General features: G+C 40.6%; 1 protein-coding gene across 1 annotated transcript in view; it reads left to right on the forward strand.

Moving 5' to 3' along the window:
* Positions 1–4,419: 4,419 nt before the first annotated feature.
* hsd11b2 (hydroxysteroid (11-beta) dehydrogenase 2) overlaps positions 4,420–19,687 on the forward strand; it is a 43,127-nt gene continuing 27,859 nt past the window's right edge. Inside the window, exons 1-2 of the mRNA XM_079594055.1 lie at positions 4,420–4,944; positions 10,673–10,885. Coding sequence (XP_079450181.1) covers positions 4,671–4,944; positions 10,673–10,885 — 487 coding nt within the window. The 5' untranslated portion in view covers positions 4,420–4,670. The remainder of the gene's footprint in view (positions 4,945–10,672; positions 10,886–19,687) is intronic.

A 19,687-nucleotide genomic window follows, 5' to 3' on the forward strand; every position in this document is an offset into this window, starting at 1 on the left:
AAAGAATGCACGACTCTGATTCGGACATCTTCTGGGGTCTTGAACACCATTCAATGAACAGGTTCCACTTCAGTGCATAGAGGCTCCTCGTTGAGGGGGAGAATGCTCACTGGGGGAAACGCATACTTGCGTAGCCCCCGAGTCCAGCTGTGCGCCAGTGCATCTGTGCCGAGGGTCCCCTCTGTCAGGGAATAAAACACCTGGCAATGGGTCAAATCCGGAGACGCAAACAGATCAATCTGAGCGACTCTGAAGAAGTCCCATATCAGTTGGACCACCAGGGGATGGAGACGCCACTCTCCCGGAAGCGTAGGCTGTCGTGAGAGCCTGTCGGCTGCACGATTGGGCACGCCAGAGATGTGAATGGCAAGAAGTGACCTCAGATGCTTCTGACTCCATAGGAAGAGATGGCGGGTATGTGCCGCACCCGGTACGTGCCGCTCTCCCACGCCCATATTGGGACTCGGCCGTGAAGCCAGTGCTGAAGCGGTCTCATATGAAGCAACCCGAGTGGCGTTACTGCGGATGCCATATGCCCCAAGAGCCTCTGAAAAAGTTTCAGTGGGACCGCTGTCCTGCTTTTGATTGTACTCAAGCAGTTCAACACTGACTGGATGCGCTCCTCTGTGAGTCTCGCTGTCTGTTCGAGCTCCATACCGAGATAAGAGATCCTCTGCACAGGGGAGAGTTTGCCTCTTGTCCCAGTTGACCCGAAGACCCAACAGGCTGAAGTGACGGAGCACCATGTCCCTATGTTCACACAACTGATCTCGAGACTGAGCCAGAATCAGCCAGTCGTCGAGATACGAACGCTGCTTTTTCGGAGCGAAACAAATGGCTGCCTCCACGACTTTCATGAAGATGCGGGGCGACAGGGACAGCCCGAAGGGCAGCACGATTACGTGAAAATTTTCGCGACACATCTGTTTAACAACAGGCTGTGAGAGGGCTGTGGACCAAACGACACAAAATTATCCACAAAGAAAACAGAGCGATGGACTCCATTGTGTTCAGAGAGCGCCGCTCTTCCTGTTTATCCCGTTTATATACTGTCTATGGTTTATCCTGAAACCGTCGCACATGACGTAAGCGTGCTCCGGCACGAATGCTGAAACCCTATGTGAGTGCAGGCCAGAGGGGGAGGGGGGACAATCGTACTCGGGCCCGGTTCATGGCAACCGTGCCTAGTGTGAGTACACCCTAATTCGTTATCCATGTTGCAGTCACGAACGTTATGTAGTCCACGCTGTTTTTGTATGTTTTCTTCCCGGGGACGGGTCATGTGATGGGAGACTGACGAATCAGGGAAGGAAACGCCATGACTGATGACACCCAATCATAGAGCCGAGCGTGAGCCTCTGCGTATTCGTTTCTAATATCCTCCGTTTTGACCGTCTTCACTAAAACACCCTCCGGAGATTCAAAGCGCAAAACGGGGTCGGCAGCGTTTTTAAACTTCTCCGTTTTAGGTCTTCGTTTTTGCCGTTGTAGTCTGGACGGGAGGTGCAAACGTAGCAAAAGATCTCCGTTTCTAAACGAAAACGCAGTATTGTGGATGGGGCCTGAGAGATGGTGTTGATTTTGTCATGCACAAAGGAGGCAAATATATGAACAATGAGTTTATTTTAGATTTTAAGGTTATCCTGTGAAAGGGTTACTGTCTCCTCGTTGACCTTAGGATTTTGGAGATTGACAGTAGAAGGAAATTTGTCTTGCTGTTCTGTGTATTGCATTGAGTTCCAGCCAAAACATTTTTGCTGTTTAATGTTTGATATGTGGCCAGTTTTTCAGCCAGAAGGTGATATAAGACCAAGCCACAGATATTTTTTTTACTGCTTAAAGACCTCAAAAATGGTTAGACAAATGCAGTTTTCTTTCCTGAGTTGACCTAACAGGAATTGCTGGGTGGTCTATAAATCTATAGGCAACCATCTTGCTGGAGACCTTGGGTTCAATGCATGTTTGTATAACTGTCAAGAAGTTTGAAGCCTTCGGTGCATCCTATGGGGCAATCACTCTTGATGTTTTGATATTCCTGGTTGATAATGCTCCCATATGAACTCTAAACAAATGCAAACGCATTCATTAACAGCATGATGATGTCAAACTCCTCCAATCAAATGTCACTTAGAGAGTGTTGGATCTCAGAGAGCATTTCACATCCTTCATCCATCCAGGAACTACAGGCTTTTCTTATTGCATAGTCCAATATTGCATAGTCCCACGATACACAGGATTTGTACGACGGCATTCCATGAAGAATTGTACTGTAGCTGAGGGTCAATGATACTAATATATTGGCTTTCTGTTATTTTGTCCTACCCCTTTACCTTGAAATAAAGTAAACAGAAGCCCAACAACCAAATACACTTTTTTGTTTAAAAAAAAATTGTAGGCTAATGCAGCTACAAATACTTAAATCAAATCATAAATACTTCAGTTATTATTAATTTATATTATTATAATTATTATTATTAATTATTAAGTTCTTTCTGAAATATGTTCTGTTTTGTGAAGTAAGCCATTCAGTTTGTTGTGTGCTCAGGCCAGAACATTTTCTCCAGAAGGTTTGTTCTTCTAGGAGTGATAGTTTCACAGCTCTCTATCGCCCCCCATGGACAAATAGTGATAGACTTGAGGAGGAATATCACTGCTGTGGCCTTGTACCTTACATATGTAAAAGCATTTCAACACTGCACTTGTTCATTCAGGTGTATGTTTAGAACTAATTTCCCCCTTTATGCCACAGTATTAAAACTTTTTTTTTGTAATCATAAACTAATATAATACTACCTTAATACTACCTACTGCCTTATTAGGCATTCTGTACCTATAATCATTTTCTTATATGACCTCAGGTGGAAAACATTGAACCCATCAAAATGATAAAAGTTAGTCCTCGTGCCAAAGGCTTACATAAGAATGAGTATCATGCGATGTGATCACTGTATGGCAATGTTGTGGAGCGTGTGTGGCACAGGATTGACCAGTGGTGATATTGATGAGTGGCAATATGTTCTGTGACATCTAAAGGTCATTCACCTCAAGGCCAAGGAACTATGTGTCCAGCACAGCACCAAAGCAATTATGTGCAGGAAACATTTTAACTACTACGGCTTAGAGATGAATAATGGGGTTTGGAGTTTGTTTTGTCTTAGCTGGGTGAAGGAGGAGCTGGGTAATTTCTTATTGTGTACTGTACTGTCATGTGTAATTATACAAACTCACCGTGAATAGTTTCCGAGGGAGGGAGGAAATTTAGAGAAAGAGAGATGGAAAGAAATAAACAGAGCTTATAACCTACTTCACACACGTTCTAAATAAAGATGTGTGTAAATTACAGAAATAGGGTAATGATGACATGAGGTTCAGAATGAAATAACACACCTGATGAGGGAATGAGGTCAATGTCCGTAGGTGCCTCACATCCACCATTTGTCCCCCTTCCTCCCTCTGTTCCTCATTACTTCTTATTCTTTGATGCTTCACCTTTTCTCAGTGTCAGATTGTTACTCCTAGCTAGGATGTATAGTACTGTTGATATCTTTGTTAGCTCTCAATGTGTCCTCAGGGGAAACATAAATCTACAGGTGTCACCAAAAGGAGATTTATATGTTAATATGATCTTTAATAGTTTAAATGTTTTGTTGATATTACATCATGTATCTTCTTGGACTTTTTGTGTTTGTGAAGACATCTGCATTAAGAAGAAAAGTTAATGACCCTGTAAATCTTTATTTGCTCATTGCACACATATAAACACCTTCTATACTTTTTATTTGCCAGCAGCACTTTTTGTCCTGTTTTTGCTTACTTTTGTACATTCCTGTAAATTAAATTTATTTAAATGTAACTTTGAAAGGACCAGCCAATTAGACCTGTCTGGCTTCTAACACATACGTAAACTGATGCCAAAACACATCAAAGGGACATTTTATGCATCACAGGGGAAAGACAGTCACTGCACGTGCACACAAAGAAGCACAACGTATGTAGTACAACCATCTACAAAGGGAAAGTCACAGTCTCACTGACACCTGTAATTCAAGTCAAGTGAGTTTTAATTTTTGCAGTACACACTGTTTCAAAGCAGCTTAAATTGTCTAAGGTCCCCATTTAGCAGTATTTTAAAAAAAGACTTAATACTTTTCTCACTCACAATTCTAATAACTTGAAGAAGAAAGTTTTCACAATGGACTGTTGAAGCCAAATAAATGTGTAAAACTGTGAAAAAGATCAAATGCTTTGTTGGAAAGAAGACACACATATGCATGCATGTGTGTGTGTGTGTGTGGGGGGGGGGGGCGGTTGAGGTTGCGAAGCTTTGGCTATTGGGCTTTGATTACATCTGCTTGAGCATAGTCCCTCCCCTCTCCTGGAGAGTACACTATATATACACACATGCAGTCAGACGAATCTGCTCACTAGCTCTTACTCGCCTACTCTAGGTTGGAACGTGTGAGATGTGTGTGAGCTTGAGATTGTAGGGAACCGAGCAGGTACATGGTTGCTCATTTGTAAGTGTGATCCCACTTGAGAAAGAGACAGTGACAAAGTGAGAGGGAGAGAGAGAAAAAGAGGGAAACGTGCCAGTATCAGTAAAAGAGAGACAGAAATAAAGAAAAAAAAGAGGCAGGGAGAGAGTACAAAGCATTTTCACCTCTAGTACAATGGAAGACTGTTCAGTGTCTTTCTGGATTTACATCGGAGTAATGTCCATCTTTGTTGGTGGAGCGGTGAAGAAGTTTCTGGCATTCCATATCGGTGCCATGCCCTCAGTGGTGGCATGGCTGGGTGCCACTCTGCTGGTGGAGAGACTGTGTGCCCTGTGCATGCCCGCTGTGCTGGCAAGGTTGGTCCTCTGTGTGTCCTGCTGGCTGTACTTTACATGGGCCACCCCCAAACCTTCCCTGCCAGTTGAAGGCAAAGCAGTCTTCATCACAGGTAAGAACAGAAAGAAAAAGAAGAACCAAACCCAAACTAAATTACAGATTAAAATGTGTGATCATGTTTGTCATTGTTCAGACTGTGTTTATATTCAGTGCTTGATAACAGTTTTGTTTTCTTCTTGTGATTCATGGGTGACTGAGAGGATCATTATGTATTGACCTGAAATGCTCGTGAATTGATAAGCACAGATTGTACAAACAGCTGGGAAATGTAGGTCATGCTCTGGATTCTGTTGTGCAAAATTACCATAATTATATTATGATTGCTGTTGTTTTTCTATTTAGTGATTCAGTAACTTTTAGAGGTAAAATTAGACCATTTTCCACCTGCCTTATGACTGAATGAGCGGCAAATTTGTACCCTCCTTGTCAGAATATTATATGATTTTATATGGGAAGTTCCATATGAATTACTTTATTGATTAGACTCACTTTTACCCCGCAGAACATTCTGTGCCATATGTTTGGGTACAGACTTGGTCCTGATCCAGAACACCCTGTACTACAGTATGTTTGTATAACAACTTTCTCTATCCATAGATCATATCAAGCTAAAGAGAATGTAATGTTCAGCTCAGTGTGAAAATTAATCACTAACTGTATTGACCCATATTGTAAGACAATGAGGAAAACGTGGTATGAACTAAATTATATTGGTCATGTGCCTTTGTATTCAAGGTAAGCCAAGTTTGAGTGGTATTTGTAAGGTACGTTCTGATTGTGTTGTCCTTCTTATGTGTTAACCTCAATTGTGTCCTGCTGGATGAGAGTATAAAGTCATTTGGCTTTGTCTTAATTGGCTGAGCTAATCTGATTCTAAGTTAAATGGTCTTATGCAACATAAATGCAGTGTGAGCCATAAATCAAATCAAAGAGCTGCCGTGTTGTACCTGCTGGTTTACTTACAACTCATTTACAAATTATAGCTGTATTTCTCTACCTGCAACTTTGTGCACTGTTTCTTTAAGTGCTCTTTTGAGACTTCTAGTTGCATTGAGTGTATTGCTTTAAAGGGATAGTTCATTCAAAAATTAAAATGATGTCATCATTTTCTCACTCTCATGTCCTACAGGTTTAGAATGACATGAGGATAGATAAGTGATGACAAGAGTTTTCATTTTTGAGTAAACTATACCTTTTTTGCTCTAATTGCTCAGCACTTTTTGTCCAGTCACCAGGCTTCAAAACTACTTGTTGCTTTTTCTCTGTGTGGGGTTGAGCCCCCTGTCCCCAAGAGAAAATATCATAATAAACATAAAAATAATGTTCAAATGAATATCCTACAAATTAACACAGTTTTGTGTGTGTGGGGGGTGGGGGGTGGCGGTGTGGGGGGTTGGCATGGGGATTAGCTCAATATGAAAACGGTGTGCATGTGTGAAATGTGCAATAAGCAGCTCTTAAAAAGAATCTCAACAACACTGTGAAATTGCTTGCTCAGACCTTGAGGAAAAAAGGCAATTATGTGATGATTTATTTGACTGTTAAGCAGTTTTAGAACTCCTTTTTAATCTGGATCATACGTTCCTTCAATAGCCATGTACTTCATTTGAGCACATACCTTTAATGTTGAGGAATATGCTATCTTTCTCCTTTAAAGCCTAGAGCAGCTCTAAACACCTACTTTACAAACATTTTTTTGATAACTTTCTTTGCTAACTATTCTAACTTTTCCTATATGGCAAAACACACACAAAAAAAAGATAAATAAAAAAAAAGCACAAGAGCAGTACATGAACCCTGAAGAGTTTGAGTAACTCATGCACTACTGTATGAAAAATATATCACACTACACCTCCATACTATATTATTAGCCTGGACTTTCAGAATGAAAATGTAATGTTTTATGTGAATGTTTGGCAGCTGCGCAAACAAAATGAGAGTTTTTTTTATATATATATAGTGATATAATTTAATTTTTTGACCTAGTCAAGTTTTTCTCCATGAGCTGCCATGGCAAACTAACTGGCATGTCTGTTATTCACTTAGCAGGGCAAGGTGTTATGTTCAATCAGTTACTCCAAGGTAGCTTATAATCGTTTGATGGACGTGGGTTTCTCAGAAATAACTCATATGGGTTCCTTAAATCCCCCAAAGCTGTCTGTCGTCTATTGGCATGGTAACCATCAACTCAACAACCTCTTTCATTGCTTGCTTTAATACATGCACACACAACCAGCGTGAGCTTCTGAGGTTGGCACAGAGCACACCATTGATTTTAGTTTTCTTCATTTTATTGTCTTTGTTCCCTTTGTACCATAGCTAGCATATAATTACACGGTATCATACTTTTGAGTAATTATGATCAGCATATTTTCTTAAATTACCGTTCTCAAAGCTATAAGTCACTCTTGTGCCAAAAACCAAGCAAAAGTGGAAAACCTGTAAACCTCTTACAAAGCCAGCTGAAAGGCACATTCAGGGCTAGAATTGCTGTGAGACAGGGGGTTAAGGTTACAGAATTGGCTGACTAAGCAACCTAAAGCCATTAGTCTGGCTAGAGTCAGGCTGGAAAAACGTCTATAGACTGCAAGGCCAGTACACCTTGTACATGTTAATCACCAGCTATGGGAAAATAACTTGAATAACACTAAAGTGTAATATTCACTAGAACTAGAATGTAAATTTCTGTAATCTTGACTCATGAGGCATCTGTTGCTCAAAGAATGCTCCCTTCCTACATAATGAAGCCACTTTCATTGATAAAAAATGTGCTTATTGTTAGGGAGGATTTCCATAAATTGCCCAATAAAAAGGAATGGTGCACACATTTATGTTCTCTGTGTATAAATGTGGGGGGGTTTCAGAAAATTCCTGTAAAGACGGCATAGCTAGCTTACTATCTCTCTCTATTTCTTGATTTCCCAGTAAACCATAATGACTGAACTAAGCTGTGATTGAACTAAGCACCAGGTTCTAGCACCACGAAGGTGTGCACTTCTAGTGTTAAATAAACACACACTCTCATCTCTTTATCTGTCCGCACTACCACTTGCTTCTTTTGACTCTCCCCACTTGAGTTATGGAGGGTTTTTTAGGATCAACCAGTGTATAATTTATTCAGAACCCCAACATTTCTTTGAAATGTATGACGTCAATTGGGATCTCTAAATGAGCTACTAAGTACCAGGTGACATTAGTCTGCATGTGTTCTGAAGGGCAGTGAGGAAATCTGATCAGGTAGCATGAGACACACTCATTGTGTTTACATGCTGAGGACAGCAGGAGGAAGCACTATTAATCCCACACCATTCAGAGATCTGAACACTAGCCCTCTATCATCAGCATGGTTTTGCACGTGAAATCACAAGCGAGTGAGGCCAAAGATGCATTTATCTTGGTTCCAAATATTATTTAGACACTTAAGCTACACTTAGAAATGTATAGATGTAATTTTAGTTATCTTAAATGTATTATACATTGTATTATTATTAATAGCTAAATTAAAACAAAAAAAGTATTTAGATTCTTTCTGGTTGTCCTTTTTTTAAAATCTTTTTTTCTGTTTAAAAATGGCTCAGGTAGTTCTAAAAGTATAGCATTTGCAGATGCTAGACTTTTAGTTTGCAGATGCTAGACGTTTGCAGATGCTACTTGCTCTGATATTTTATGTTTAATGCAATGACATTCAGACATTAAGTGTCGCAAAATGTCCTATGTTTTTGGGCCACTATATGTGTGTCTGCCTTGGTTTCTGCTTCATTGTCTCTCCACCAGCCTCATTGTTTTGTGTTTAACACTTTTTCACTGAAGCCAGGTGAATTTCCTCATATTGCTTCACTGATCAGCACACACTGCCAGTATCGACTGTCCTCTAAACCCTGTTGGCTTTACTGCCGTCACATATATCTGTGTGTGGGAAATCAGAAGTGGCTCATCAGGGCTCTGGCAGGCCTTTTCCTTACCCAATGTCCCTGGAGCAACGCCAGAATGCAGACCAATTGAGTGTGGGATGAGATATGCTCGACCCGAGGAGTCTAATAATACCCATATCAATGTTACATTACAGTACACTGTAAATATTTCGAGAAAAATGTAGGGGAGGGGCACCTGTGGCATTTCCGCTATATACTTAGTTCAAGCCAGGTGAAGAGGTTAAATGGATAAGCAAGGTTTAAGTGTGGCATCGTGGGGCAAGAGTTCAGAGAGGATTTACTTGGCACAGATGCAAAAATGAAGTGCAGTCTGACCTCTCCACTACATCACCATTTTATATTGGCATCCTTCTGTCTTGAAAGACAATGGAATCTGCACCTTGGGGTTTCTGGGCATTTGTTGAGTTATAGCGCCTGCTGTTACAGTAGAGGCAGATTCTTAAAAGACATTTCATTCATCATTCTGTTGCAATTACTGCAAGTGAAGATCATGCCTGTCTCTGTGGATGTTGGGTCTGTCGTCTGCGCTTTCTCTTCTCTTCCCACTGGTGCTTATTTGGATGCCTAGTTTGACAGCAGTTCTGACTTTAAGTTGGGAAAAACATTCAGAACCAATACACAGATTTCCCTGTGTGATCCTCTTTTCCACTTTCACTCATTTATTTAAAATGGAAAGGTGTATTTTTTTTTCCATGTAGTTCCTACAGCATTACCACAGAATTAGAATGACCAGAATTAGAATTACCCGGAGCCTTCTTAAGTACGTGCTGGGGAACACGTACGCGTGGCTGGGAATAACTTATCTGGGTAATGGCAATATTTAAAAAATAAGATCATCCTACGTTTAATTTAAGTGATGATAATAGAGTGATTCTAAACAGTTATAATGCAAGGTAAATCTGAACAGTTGCATAATTTAATAATAAAAATAATCTAAAGTAGTCTTGATTAATGCATTTTTAACTCCCATCTCCCAAGACTGCAGGCTCGGCGTGTTTATTGAGGAATACTTTGTGTATCTATGACGGATAACACACTGACAAAGAAAGAGCCCAGCTAGTGCACTGACAGATATGTGTGTGTCCTCAGATAACTGCTGTTATCATAACTGGTGTATAATTGTTTGCCACACATTAATAAATTTGAGGTGAAAAGTGAGGCCACTGACCTCTGATACACTTGAGTCCTTTTTTTTTTCAATTTATCATTATTATTATTATTATTATTTGTAGCTTTACAACTTTGACTTGCCTGCCTGCCAAAAAAAAAAAAGGACAAAAAATTGTTGTTTTGGATTGAAACAAAATTCCTAATAATCAATTATTAAAATATTAAAATTGGCACTCAAAGAAAACTTTAATTTCTAAATTCCAGTAGTTCAATTATGTTGTAGACCTTACATTGAGAGACTTCATGTCTGTGTATCTCTTCATGTCACATTTAAGGACATTATCTTCACACCGAAGGACACCAACTTCAATATCTCTTTCAGTTGTGTAATTTAGTAAAGAGATAAGAGTCATGTTTCAGAGATTGATGCATCACACTGTCATGCAACTTGATGTGGGATGAAGACTTTATATAATTGTGCTTTTGTTTTGTTTCCTGTTGTACCGTTCTGGTTGCACTGAACTTTATTGAGGTTCAGAGGTCATAATAGTGAGATTACATGTCACCAATGCTGATGGTGTTGCGTGCCTAGTTTTCTGTTGCTGTGGTGTTGCATAGCATGCCATTTAAGTGTAATTACTGTCAAATATTTCCAAAATGTGAATATTTAGAAGGAGTCAGTGTTTTATTTCTAATATATTGGCATTACATTCATATTTCCCTCCCCTGTCTCTCCAGGTTGTGATTCAGGGTTTGGTAACGCTACAGCAAAGCGGTTAGATGCAATGGGGTTTGAAGTGTTCGCTACCGTATTGAACCTGGATGGGGAGGGAGCCAAGCACTTGCGCATGGTCTGTTCATCACGCCTTACCCTCCTGCAGGTAGACATCACCCAGCCTCAGCAGGTACAGCAAGCCCTCCTCGACACCAAGGCCAAACTTGGCATGACAGGTGAGGATTTACTTTCGCACTATGCCAGAAAATACACTCACACAATCTCACTCCGAACATGTTTGAACACAGTGAAGCTAAAATACCCCTGGAAGAATGTTATATTTTTAAAACTGCCACTCATTTTTGGTTACCCTAAATAAACTTTAACCAGCTTGTGGTTTTCATTAACATTTCTGTTGAACCCAATCTTGAATCTATGCTATCAACAAAGAACCTCATTGAATTACCTTTAATGTTTGTTTATTTTAAAAGCGATTCAACATAGTCGGGTGTATGTGAATAGTGTGTAAGCATGTTTTTTATTTCTCTGAGATTAGACAAGAATGTCTAATCTCAGAGAGAGTGTTGGGAATAGGGGATGGGGTGGAAGGGTGGAAGGGTGGTGTGTAATTTGGCAGTACATCAAGGGGCTGTTTTATTTTCAAACATCACACACACCACAGCGCCAGGTGGCTTATGGACCAAAAGAAAAAATAACCATTTGGTTCCATTTTGGGTTCCCCTAAGAACCTTTCAGTGAATAGTTCCATTAAGAACCTTCTTTTTTTTTCTTAGTGTAAGGAATATTTTAATTAACCGAAGAAACTTTTTCCACTACAAAGAACCTTTAGTATAATGGAATGGTTCCATGAATGTTAAAGGTTCTTCATAAAATAGATCCCAATAAAGAATCTTTATTTTTAAGAGTGAATTGTTTTTAACTAACTGTTTCAAGCTTCCTTTATTCTTTCCTCTCCCTGCTTCTTTCCCTTCTTGGTTAAGGCATCCTTAGTGAAAAAAAAGTATACTTTATTGTATTTGAAATATATTCCCTTTTTCATGCTGTACTCTCATTTAACCAGATATTAAACACTGACAGACCAATGGTGAGCAATCTGGGTGTTGTTGTGAAAATGTGATGACCAACACAATGGATGACACTCTTGCAGTGTTCCTAATAATCTAACTTCAATATAAATGTAAATTATTTTAAAGAAAAACAAACAAAATCACAAAATGAATAGTGTTTAATTTATTAAATATTTCAATACTCCCAGTTTCTGTTAATAAAAAAAGTTTTAAAAATATAGCTGCAAGCAGCAATCACCGGGGCCAAGCGCAAGCAAGACGACAAGACATGCCAAAGTGGCTGGGAGTGTGAGACCCACTGCAGCAAGGAGCAATTAAAGACATTTGAAGATGAATTTTGGCAAAATGGTTGAAAAATCACATACAATAACTAAAAATATGATTATCACTTTCGACCAATAGGTGGCGCAGTTACGAAACTGATGTGATGTGGTCAGAGTGAAGTGACAATGACACATACAAAGTTTGGTGTCAATATGTCAAGGCATTGCAGATATAAAGCCTGAATAGTCATTTTGGCATCATGCCTCAACTTTGCCACTGCGGTATACAAAAACGGTTTTGTCTATCGACACGAAATCCATAACTTTTACTCGGCACAGTCTGGAGATGACACGATCCGATTTTGGTGAAAATCGGACGTTCGGTCTAGGAGGAGTTCGAAAAAGTAGGTTTTAAAAGAAAATAAAGATGGCGGACAGGAACTTTGATTGACTATGGCAAAATTGGTATCTATGTTTTCAGCATAACCCAAGGAATCTATTGAGATCAGTGTCATTACTATAGGCAAATTTATTCAAAAGTTATTAGCATTTTTGGAAATTTCATTATAACTTTTGACCAAAAGGTGGCGCTGTCTCATAAATTTTTGAGTACTTTTAGGGCGTTGTACTGATGACCCATACTGAGTTTCGTAACGATACGTTCATGCGTTCATAAAATACAGCATTTTAGCACATAATTCAAAATGGCCGACAGCCAAAATGGCCGATATGGGAAAATTGAATATCAGTCAACTCAGCACGACGCCCTGAATCTAACGAGACCACTTTTGTGATTTTTGGACAAACCGTTCAGAAGTTATAAGCAAAAACATAAATTATTCATATCTCCGGACCAGTAGGTGGCGCTGCGCCGAAACGCAGCAAGTAACCTCAGGTCATGCTTGTGACGACATGTACCAAATTTGGTCTGAATCCGATAAAGCGTTGTGGAGATACGGCCTTACGTCTGTTTTTGCAAGCGCTACGTAAAATTTATTTGCGCGGTATTCGAGAACGGTAATTCGAATCAACTTGAATTCCATAACTTTTGGTCGTCATAGTCTGGAGATGATCTGGTTCATTTTTCGTGAAATTCGGAGCAACGGCCTAGGAGGAGTTCGAAAAAGTAGGTTTTTCGGAAAATTCAAAATGGCGGGAAAACTATTATGACGGAAAATGACGTCATAGGGTGCAGTCGAATCGTCGTGAGCTCAGGAATCAGAGGAAAAAAGAATGTTGTTTCTAGCCCTTGTGGTTCAAAAGTTATTAGCATAAACATGAGTGAAACTTTGGACAGCTGGTGGCGCTAGAGGGAATGAGTTGGAGACTCCAAATATGCTATGGTGATAGTTCAGGCTGTCCTCTATCACTGTGCCAATTTGTATAAGTTTCCCGCAAACGGTTCTATAGGCTGCCATAGACGCCCAGTCGGAAGAAAAAGAAAAAAAAGAAAAAGAAAAAGAAAAAGAAGAATAAGAACGGGAACAGATACAATAGGTGCCCGCACCTTCAGTGCTTGGCCCCTAATAATATAGCTGCAAGCAGCAATCACCGGGGCCAAGCGCAAGCAAGACGACAAGACATGCCAAAGTGGCTGGGAGTGTGAGACCAACTGCAGCTAGGAGCAATTGAAGACATTTAAAGAAGAATTTTGGCAAAATGGTTGAAAAATCACATACATTAACTAAAAATATGATTATCACTTTCGACCAATAGGTGGCGCAGTTATGAAACTGATGTGATGTGGTCAGAGTGAAGTGACAATGACACATACAAAGTTTGGTGTCAATATGTCAAGGCATTGCAGATATAAAGCCTGAATAGTCATTTTGGCATCATGCCTCAACTTTGCCACCGCGGTATACGAAAACGGTTTCGTCTATCGACACGAAATCCATAACTTTGACTCGGCACGGTCTGGAGATGACACGATCCAATTTTGGTGAAAATCGGACGTTCGGTCTAGGAGGAGTTCGAAAAAGTAGGTTTTAAAAGAAAATAAAGATGGCGGACAGGAAGTTTGACTGACTATGGCAAAATTGGTATCTATGTTTTCAGCATAACCCAAGGAATCTATTGAGATCAGTGTCATTACTATAGGCAAATTTATTCAAAAGTTATTAGCATTTTTGGAAATTTCATTATAACTTTTGACCAAAAGGTGGCGCTGTCTCATACATTTTTGAGTACCTTTAGGGCGTTGTACTGATGACCCATACTGAGTTTCGTAACGATACGTTCATGCTTTCATAAAATACAGCATTTTAGCACATAATTCAAAATGGCCGACAGCCAAAATGGCCGATATGGGAAAATTGGATATCAGTCAACTCAGCACGACAACCTGAATCTATCGAGACCACTTTTGTGATTTTTGGACAAACCGTTCAGAAGTTATAAGCAAAAACATAAATTCTTCATATCTCCGGACCAGTAGGTGGCGCTGCGCCGAAACGCAGCATGTAGCCTCAGGTCATGCTTGTGATGACATGTACCAAATTTGGTCTGAATCCGATAAAGCGTTGTGGAGATACGGCCTTACGTCTGTTTTCGCAAGCGCTACGTAAAATTTATTTGCGCGGTATTCAAGAACGGTAATTCGAATCAACTTGAATTCCATAACTTTTTGTCGTCATGGTCTGGAGTTGATCTGGTTCAATTTTCGTGAAATTCGGAGCAACGGCCTAGGAGGAGTTCGAAAAAGTAGGTTTTTTGGAAAATTCAAAATGGCGGGAAAACTATTATGACGGAAAATGACGTCATAGGGTGCATTCGAATCGTCATGAGCTCAGGAATCAGAGGGAAAAATAATTTTGTTTCTAGCCCTTGTGGTTCAAAAGTTATTAGCATAAACATGAGTGAAACTTTGGACAGCTGGTGGCGCTAGAGGGAATGAGTTGGAGACTCCAAATTTACTATGGTGATAGTTCAGGCTGTCCTCTATCACTGTGCCAATTTGTATAAGTTTCCCGCAAACGGTTCTATAGGCTGCCATAGACGCCCAGTCGGAAGAAAAAAAAGAAAAAGAAGAAGAATAAGAACGGGAACAGATACAATAGGTGCCCGCACCTTCAGTGCTTGGCCCCTAATTTTGGTACGGGAACAGATACAATAGGTGCCCGCACCTTCAGTGCTTGGCCCCTAATAATAAGGGAACCTTTTTGCCATTTATAGCGCCACCTATGGTCCGATCTGCATGAAACTCGGCACGCTTGTTCACCATGTCATGACACATATGCTCAGCGATTTTCGTGATGTTCTGAGTTTTTGTTTAGGATTTATAGGCTTTTGACTGTATTTTGCCCCGCCCATTTTCCAAATGACCCTGTTATAGCCAACCAAATGCAAAAATTCTACTTTTTTTCAAAAACTATTGATCGAGAGAGTCCAGAGAAATGTCCTAGACTGGTTTGGCTCCGGTCGGGCGAAAAACCAGGAACTAGTTCGCAAAAGTAGGTTTTGGACAAAATTCGACATAGCAGAATTTTTTTCTGGCCTAAATCGAAATCGGAGATGGCCATTTTGTCCGCCTTGAGCCAAGGATTCCAACGATTTGGGGCACTTGATCCTGGGACAAACGGTCTAAGAGCTATGATCAATTTTGAACTTTTGGTTGCTGTAGCGCCACCTATGGGCCATTCGGGGTCATACTCTGATAGGTTGTCCCCAAATTGAGGCCTACCATCTGGCCAGGTTTCACGTCTCTAGGCCTTACGGTTTGGCCTGCACGATGCGTTTTACGAATCCTTAATTACAATAGGGTTTCAGCATTTCATGCTTGAACCCCTAATAAGATTGAAGGCTTTTTGCCAGTTACAGCGCCACCTATGGTCCGATCTCCATGAAACTCTGCATGCTTCCTCACCATGTTCTGACACATATGCTCATCAATTTTGGTGAAGTTCTGAATTTTCATATGGGATTTATAGGCTTTTTAGTGTATTTTGCCACGCCCCTTTTCTAAATGACCCTGTTACAGCCACCCAAATGCAAAAGTTCAACTTTTTTTTCGATATTTATTGATCTAGAGAGTCCAGAGAAATGTCCTAGACTGGTTTGGTTCCGATCTGGTGAAAAACCTAGGACTAGTTTGCAAAAGTAGGTTTCGGACAAAATTCGACATAGCAGAAAATATTTCTGGCCTAAATCGAAATTGGAGATAGCCATTTTGTCCGCCTTGAGCCAGGGATCACAGTGGTGTGAGACACTTGAGTCTAGGACAAACGGACTCTAGGAGTTATGGGCGATGTAGTACTTTTGCACTAAATCTGTAGCTGTAGCACAACGTAAAATTTGTTTGCGCGGTATTTGAGAACGGTTTGACGAATCAACACGAATTCCATAACTTTTTGTCGGTACAGTGTGGAGATGATACGATTCGATTTTGGTGAAAATCGGACAAACGGTCTAGGAGGAGTTCGACAAAGTAGGTTTTGACTGAAAATCAAGATGGCGGACAGGAAGTTCGGCCAAATATGGCAAACTTGGTATTTATGTTCTCAGCGTGACCCAGCGAATCTATTGAGACCAGTGGCATTTCAATAGGCAGATGTCTTCAAAGGTTATTAGCCTTTTTGGAAATGTTGTTATAACTTTTGACCACAAGGTGGCGCTGTTTCGAAACTTCTCACGCTCCTTCAGGGCATCGTGCTGATGACCCATACCATGTTTCGTAACAATCCATTCATGCGTTCTTAAAATACAGCATTTTAGCACAAAATTCAAAATGGCCGACAGCCAAAATGGCCGACATGGTAAAATTGGATATCAGTCGACTCAGCATGTTGGCCTGAATCTAACGAGACCAATTTGATGATTTTTGGGCAAACTGTTCAGAAGTTATAAGCAAAAATAGCCATTTTTCATATCTCCGGACCAGTAGGTGGCGCTGCGCCGAAACGCAGCATGTAGCCTCAAGTCATGCTTGTGATGACATGTGGCAAATTTGGTCTGAATCCAACAAAGCGTTGCGGAGATACAGCCTTACGTCTGTTTTCGCAAGCGCTACGTAAAATTTGTTTGTGGGTTTTTTCGAAAATTGCTAAGCGAATCAACTTGAATTCCATAACTTTTTGTCGGCATGGTCTGTAGATGATCTGATTAAATTTTCATGGAAATTGGAGCAACGGCCTAGGAGGAGTTCGAAAAAGTAGCTTTTTCGGAAAATTCTAAATGGCGGAAAACTTTTCATGGCGCAAAATGACGTCATTGGGTGCAATCGAATCGTCACGAGGTCAGGAATCAGAGGAAAAAATAATTTTGTTTCTAGCCCTTGTGGTTCAAAAGTTATTAGAATAAACATGAGTGAAACTTTGGACAGTTGGTGGCGCTAGAGGGAATGACTTAGACACACCAAAATTGGTGTATTTAATGTTGGGACTGTCCTCTATCCGAATGTCAAACCATTAAAACTTTCCCGCGATCGGTTCTATGGGCTGCCATAGACTCCCAGAGCGGAAGAAGAAGAAGAATTATTTTTGGTACGGGAACAGATACAATAGGTGCCCGCACCTTCAGTGCTTGGCCCCTAATAATAAGGGAACCTTTTTGCCATTTATAGCGCCACCTATGGTCCGATCTGCATGAAACTCGGCACGCTTGTTCACCATGTCATGACACATATGCTCAGCGATTTTCGTGATGTTCTGAGTTTTTGTTTAGGATTTATAGGCTTTTGACTGTATTTTGCCCCGCCCATTTTCCAAATGACCCTGTTATAGCCAACCAAATGCAAAAATTCTACTTTTTTTCAAAAACTATTGATCGAGAGAGTCCAGAGAAATGTCCTAGACTGGTTTGGCTCCGGTCGGGCGAAAAACCAGGGACTAGTTCGCAAAAGTAGGTTTTGGACAAAATTCGACATAGCAGAATTTTTTTCTGGCCTAAATCGAAATCGGAGATGGCCATTTTGTCCGCCTTGAGCCAAGGATTCCAACGATTTGGGGCACTTGATCCTGGGACAAACGGTCTAAGAGCTATGATCAATTTTTAACTTTTGGTTGCTGTAGCGCCACCTATGGGCCATTCGGGGTCATACTCTGATAGGTTGTCCCCAAATTGAGGCCTACCATCTGGCCAGGTTTCACGTCTCTAGGCCTTACGGTTTGGCCTGCACGATGCGTTTTACGAATCCTTAATTACAATAGGGTTTCAGCATTTCATGCTTGAACCCCTAATAAGATTGAAGGCTTTTTGCCAGTTACAGCGCCACCTATGGTCCGATCTCCATGAAACTCTGCATGCTTCCTCACCATGTTCTGACACATATGCTCATCAATTTTGGTGAAGTTCTGAATTTTCATATGGGATTTATAGGCTTTTTAGTGTATTTTGCCACGCCCCTTTTCTAAATGACCCTGTTACAGCCACCCAAATGCAAAAGTTCAACTTTTTTTTCGATATTTATTGATCTAGAGAGTCCAGAGAAATGTCCTAGACTGGTTTGGTTCCGATCTGGTGAAAAACCTAGGACTAGTTTGCAAAAGTAGGTTTCGGACAAAATTCGACATAGCAGAAAATTTTTCTGGCCTAAATCGAAATTGGAGATAGCCATTTTGTCCGCCTTGAGCCAGGGATCACAGTGGTGTGAGACACTTGAGTCTAGGACAAACGGACTCTAGGAGTTATGGGCGATGTAGTACTTTTGCACTAAATCTGTAGCTGTAGCACAACGTAAAATTTGTTTGCGCGGTATTTGAGAACGGTTTGACGAATCAACACGAATTCCATAACTTTTTGTCGGTACAGTGTGGAGATGATACGATTCGATTTTGGTGAAAATCGGACAAACGGTCTAGGAGGAGTTCGACAAAGTAGGTTTTGACTGAAAATCAAGATGGCGGACAGGAAGTTCGGCCAAATATGGCAAACTTGGTATCTATGTTCTCAGCGTGACCCAGCGAATCTATTGAGACCAGTGGCATTTCAATAGGCAGATGTCTTCAAAGGTTATTAGCCTTTTTGGAAATGTTGTTATAACTTTTGACCACAAGGTGGCGCTGTTTCGAAACTTCTCACGCTCCTTCAGGGCATCGTGCTGATGACCCATACCATGTTTCGTAACAATCCATTCATGCGTTCTTAAAATACAGCATTTTAGCACAAAATTCAAAATGGCCGACAGCCAAAATGGCCGACATGGTAAAATTGGATATCAGTCGACTCAGCATGTTGGCCTGAATCTAACGAGACCAATTTGATGATTTTTGGGCAAACTGTTCAGAAGTTATAAGCAAAAATAGCCATTTTTCATATCTCCGGACCAGTAGGTGGCGCTGCGCCGAAACGCAGCATGTAGCCTCAAGTCATGCTTGTGATGACATGTGGCAAATTTGGTCTGAATCCAACAAAGCATTGCGGAGATACAGCCTTACGTCTGTTTTCGCAAGCGCTACGTAAAATTTGTTTGTGGGTTTTTTCGAAAATTGCTAAGCGAATCAACTTGAATTCCATAACTTTTTGTCGGCATGGTCTGTAGATGATCTGATTAAATTTTCATGGAAATTGGAGCAACGGCCTAGGAGGAGTTCGAAAAAGTAGCTTTTTCGGAAAATTCTAAATGGCGGAAAACTTTTCATGGCGCAAAATGACGTCATTGGGTGCAATCGAATCGTCACGAGGTCAGGAATCAGAGGAAAAAATAATTTTGTTTCTAGCCCTTGTGGTTCAAAAGTTATTAGAATAAACA

Source organism: Phoxinus phoxinus (assembly GCF_949152265.1).
Source record: "Phoxinus phoxinus genome assembly, chromosome: 2".
In the NCBI taxonomy this organism is placed as follows: Eukaryota; Metazoa; Chordata; class Actinopteri; order Cypriniformes; family Leuciscidae; genus Phoxinus; species Phoxinus phoxinus.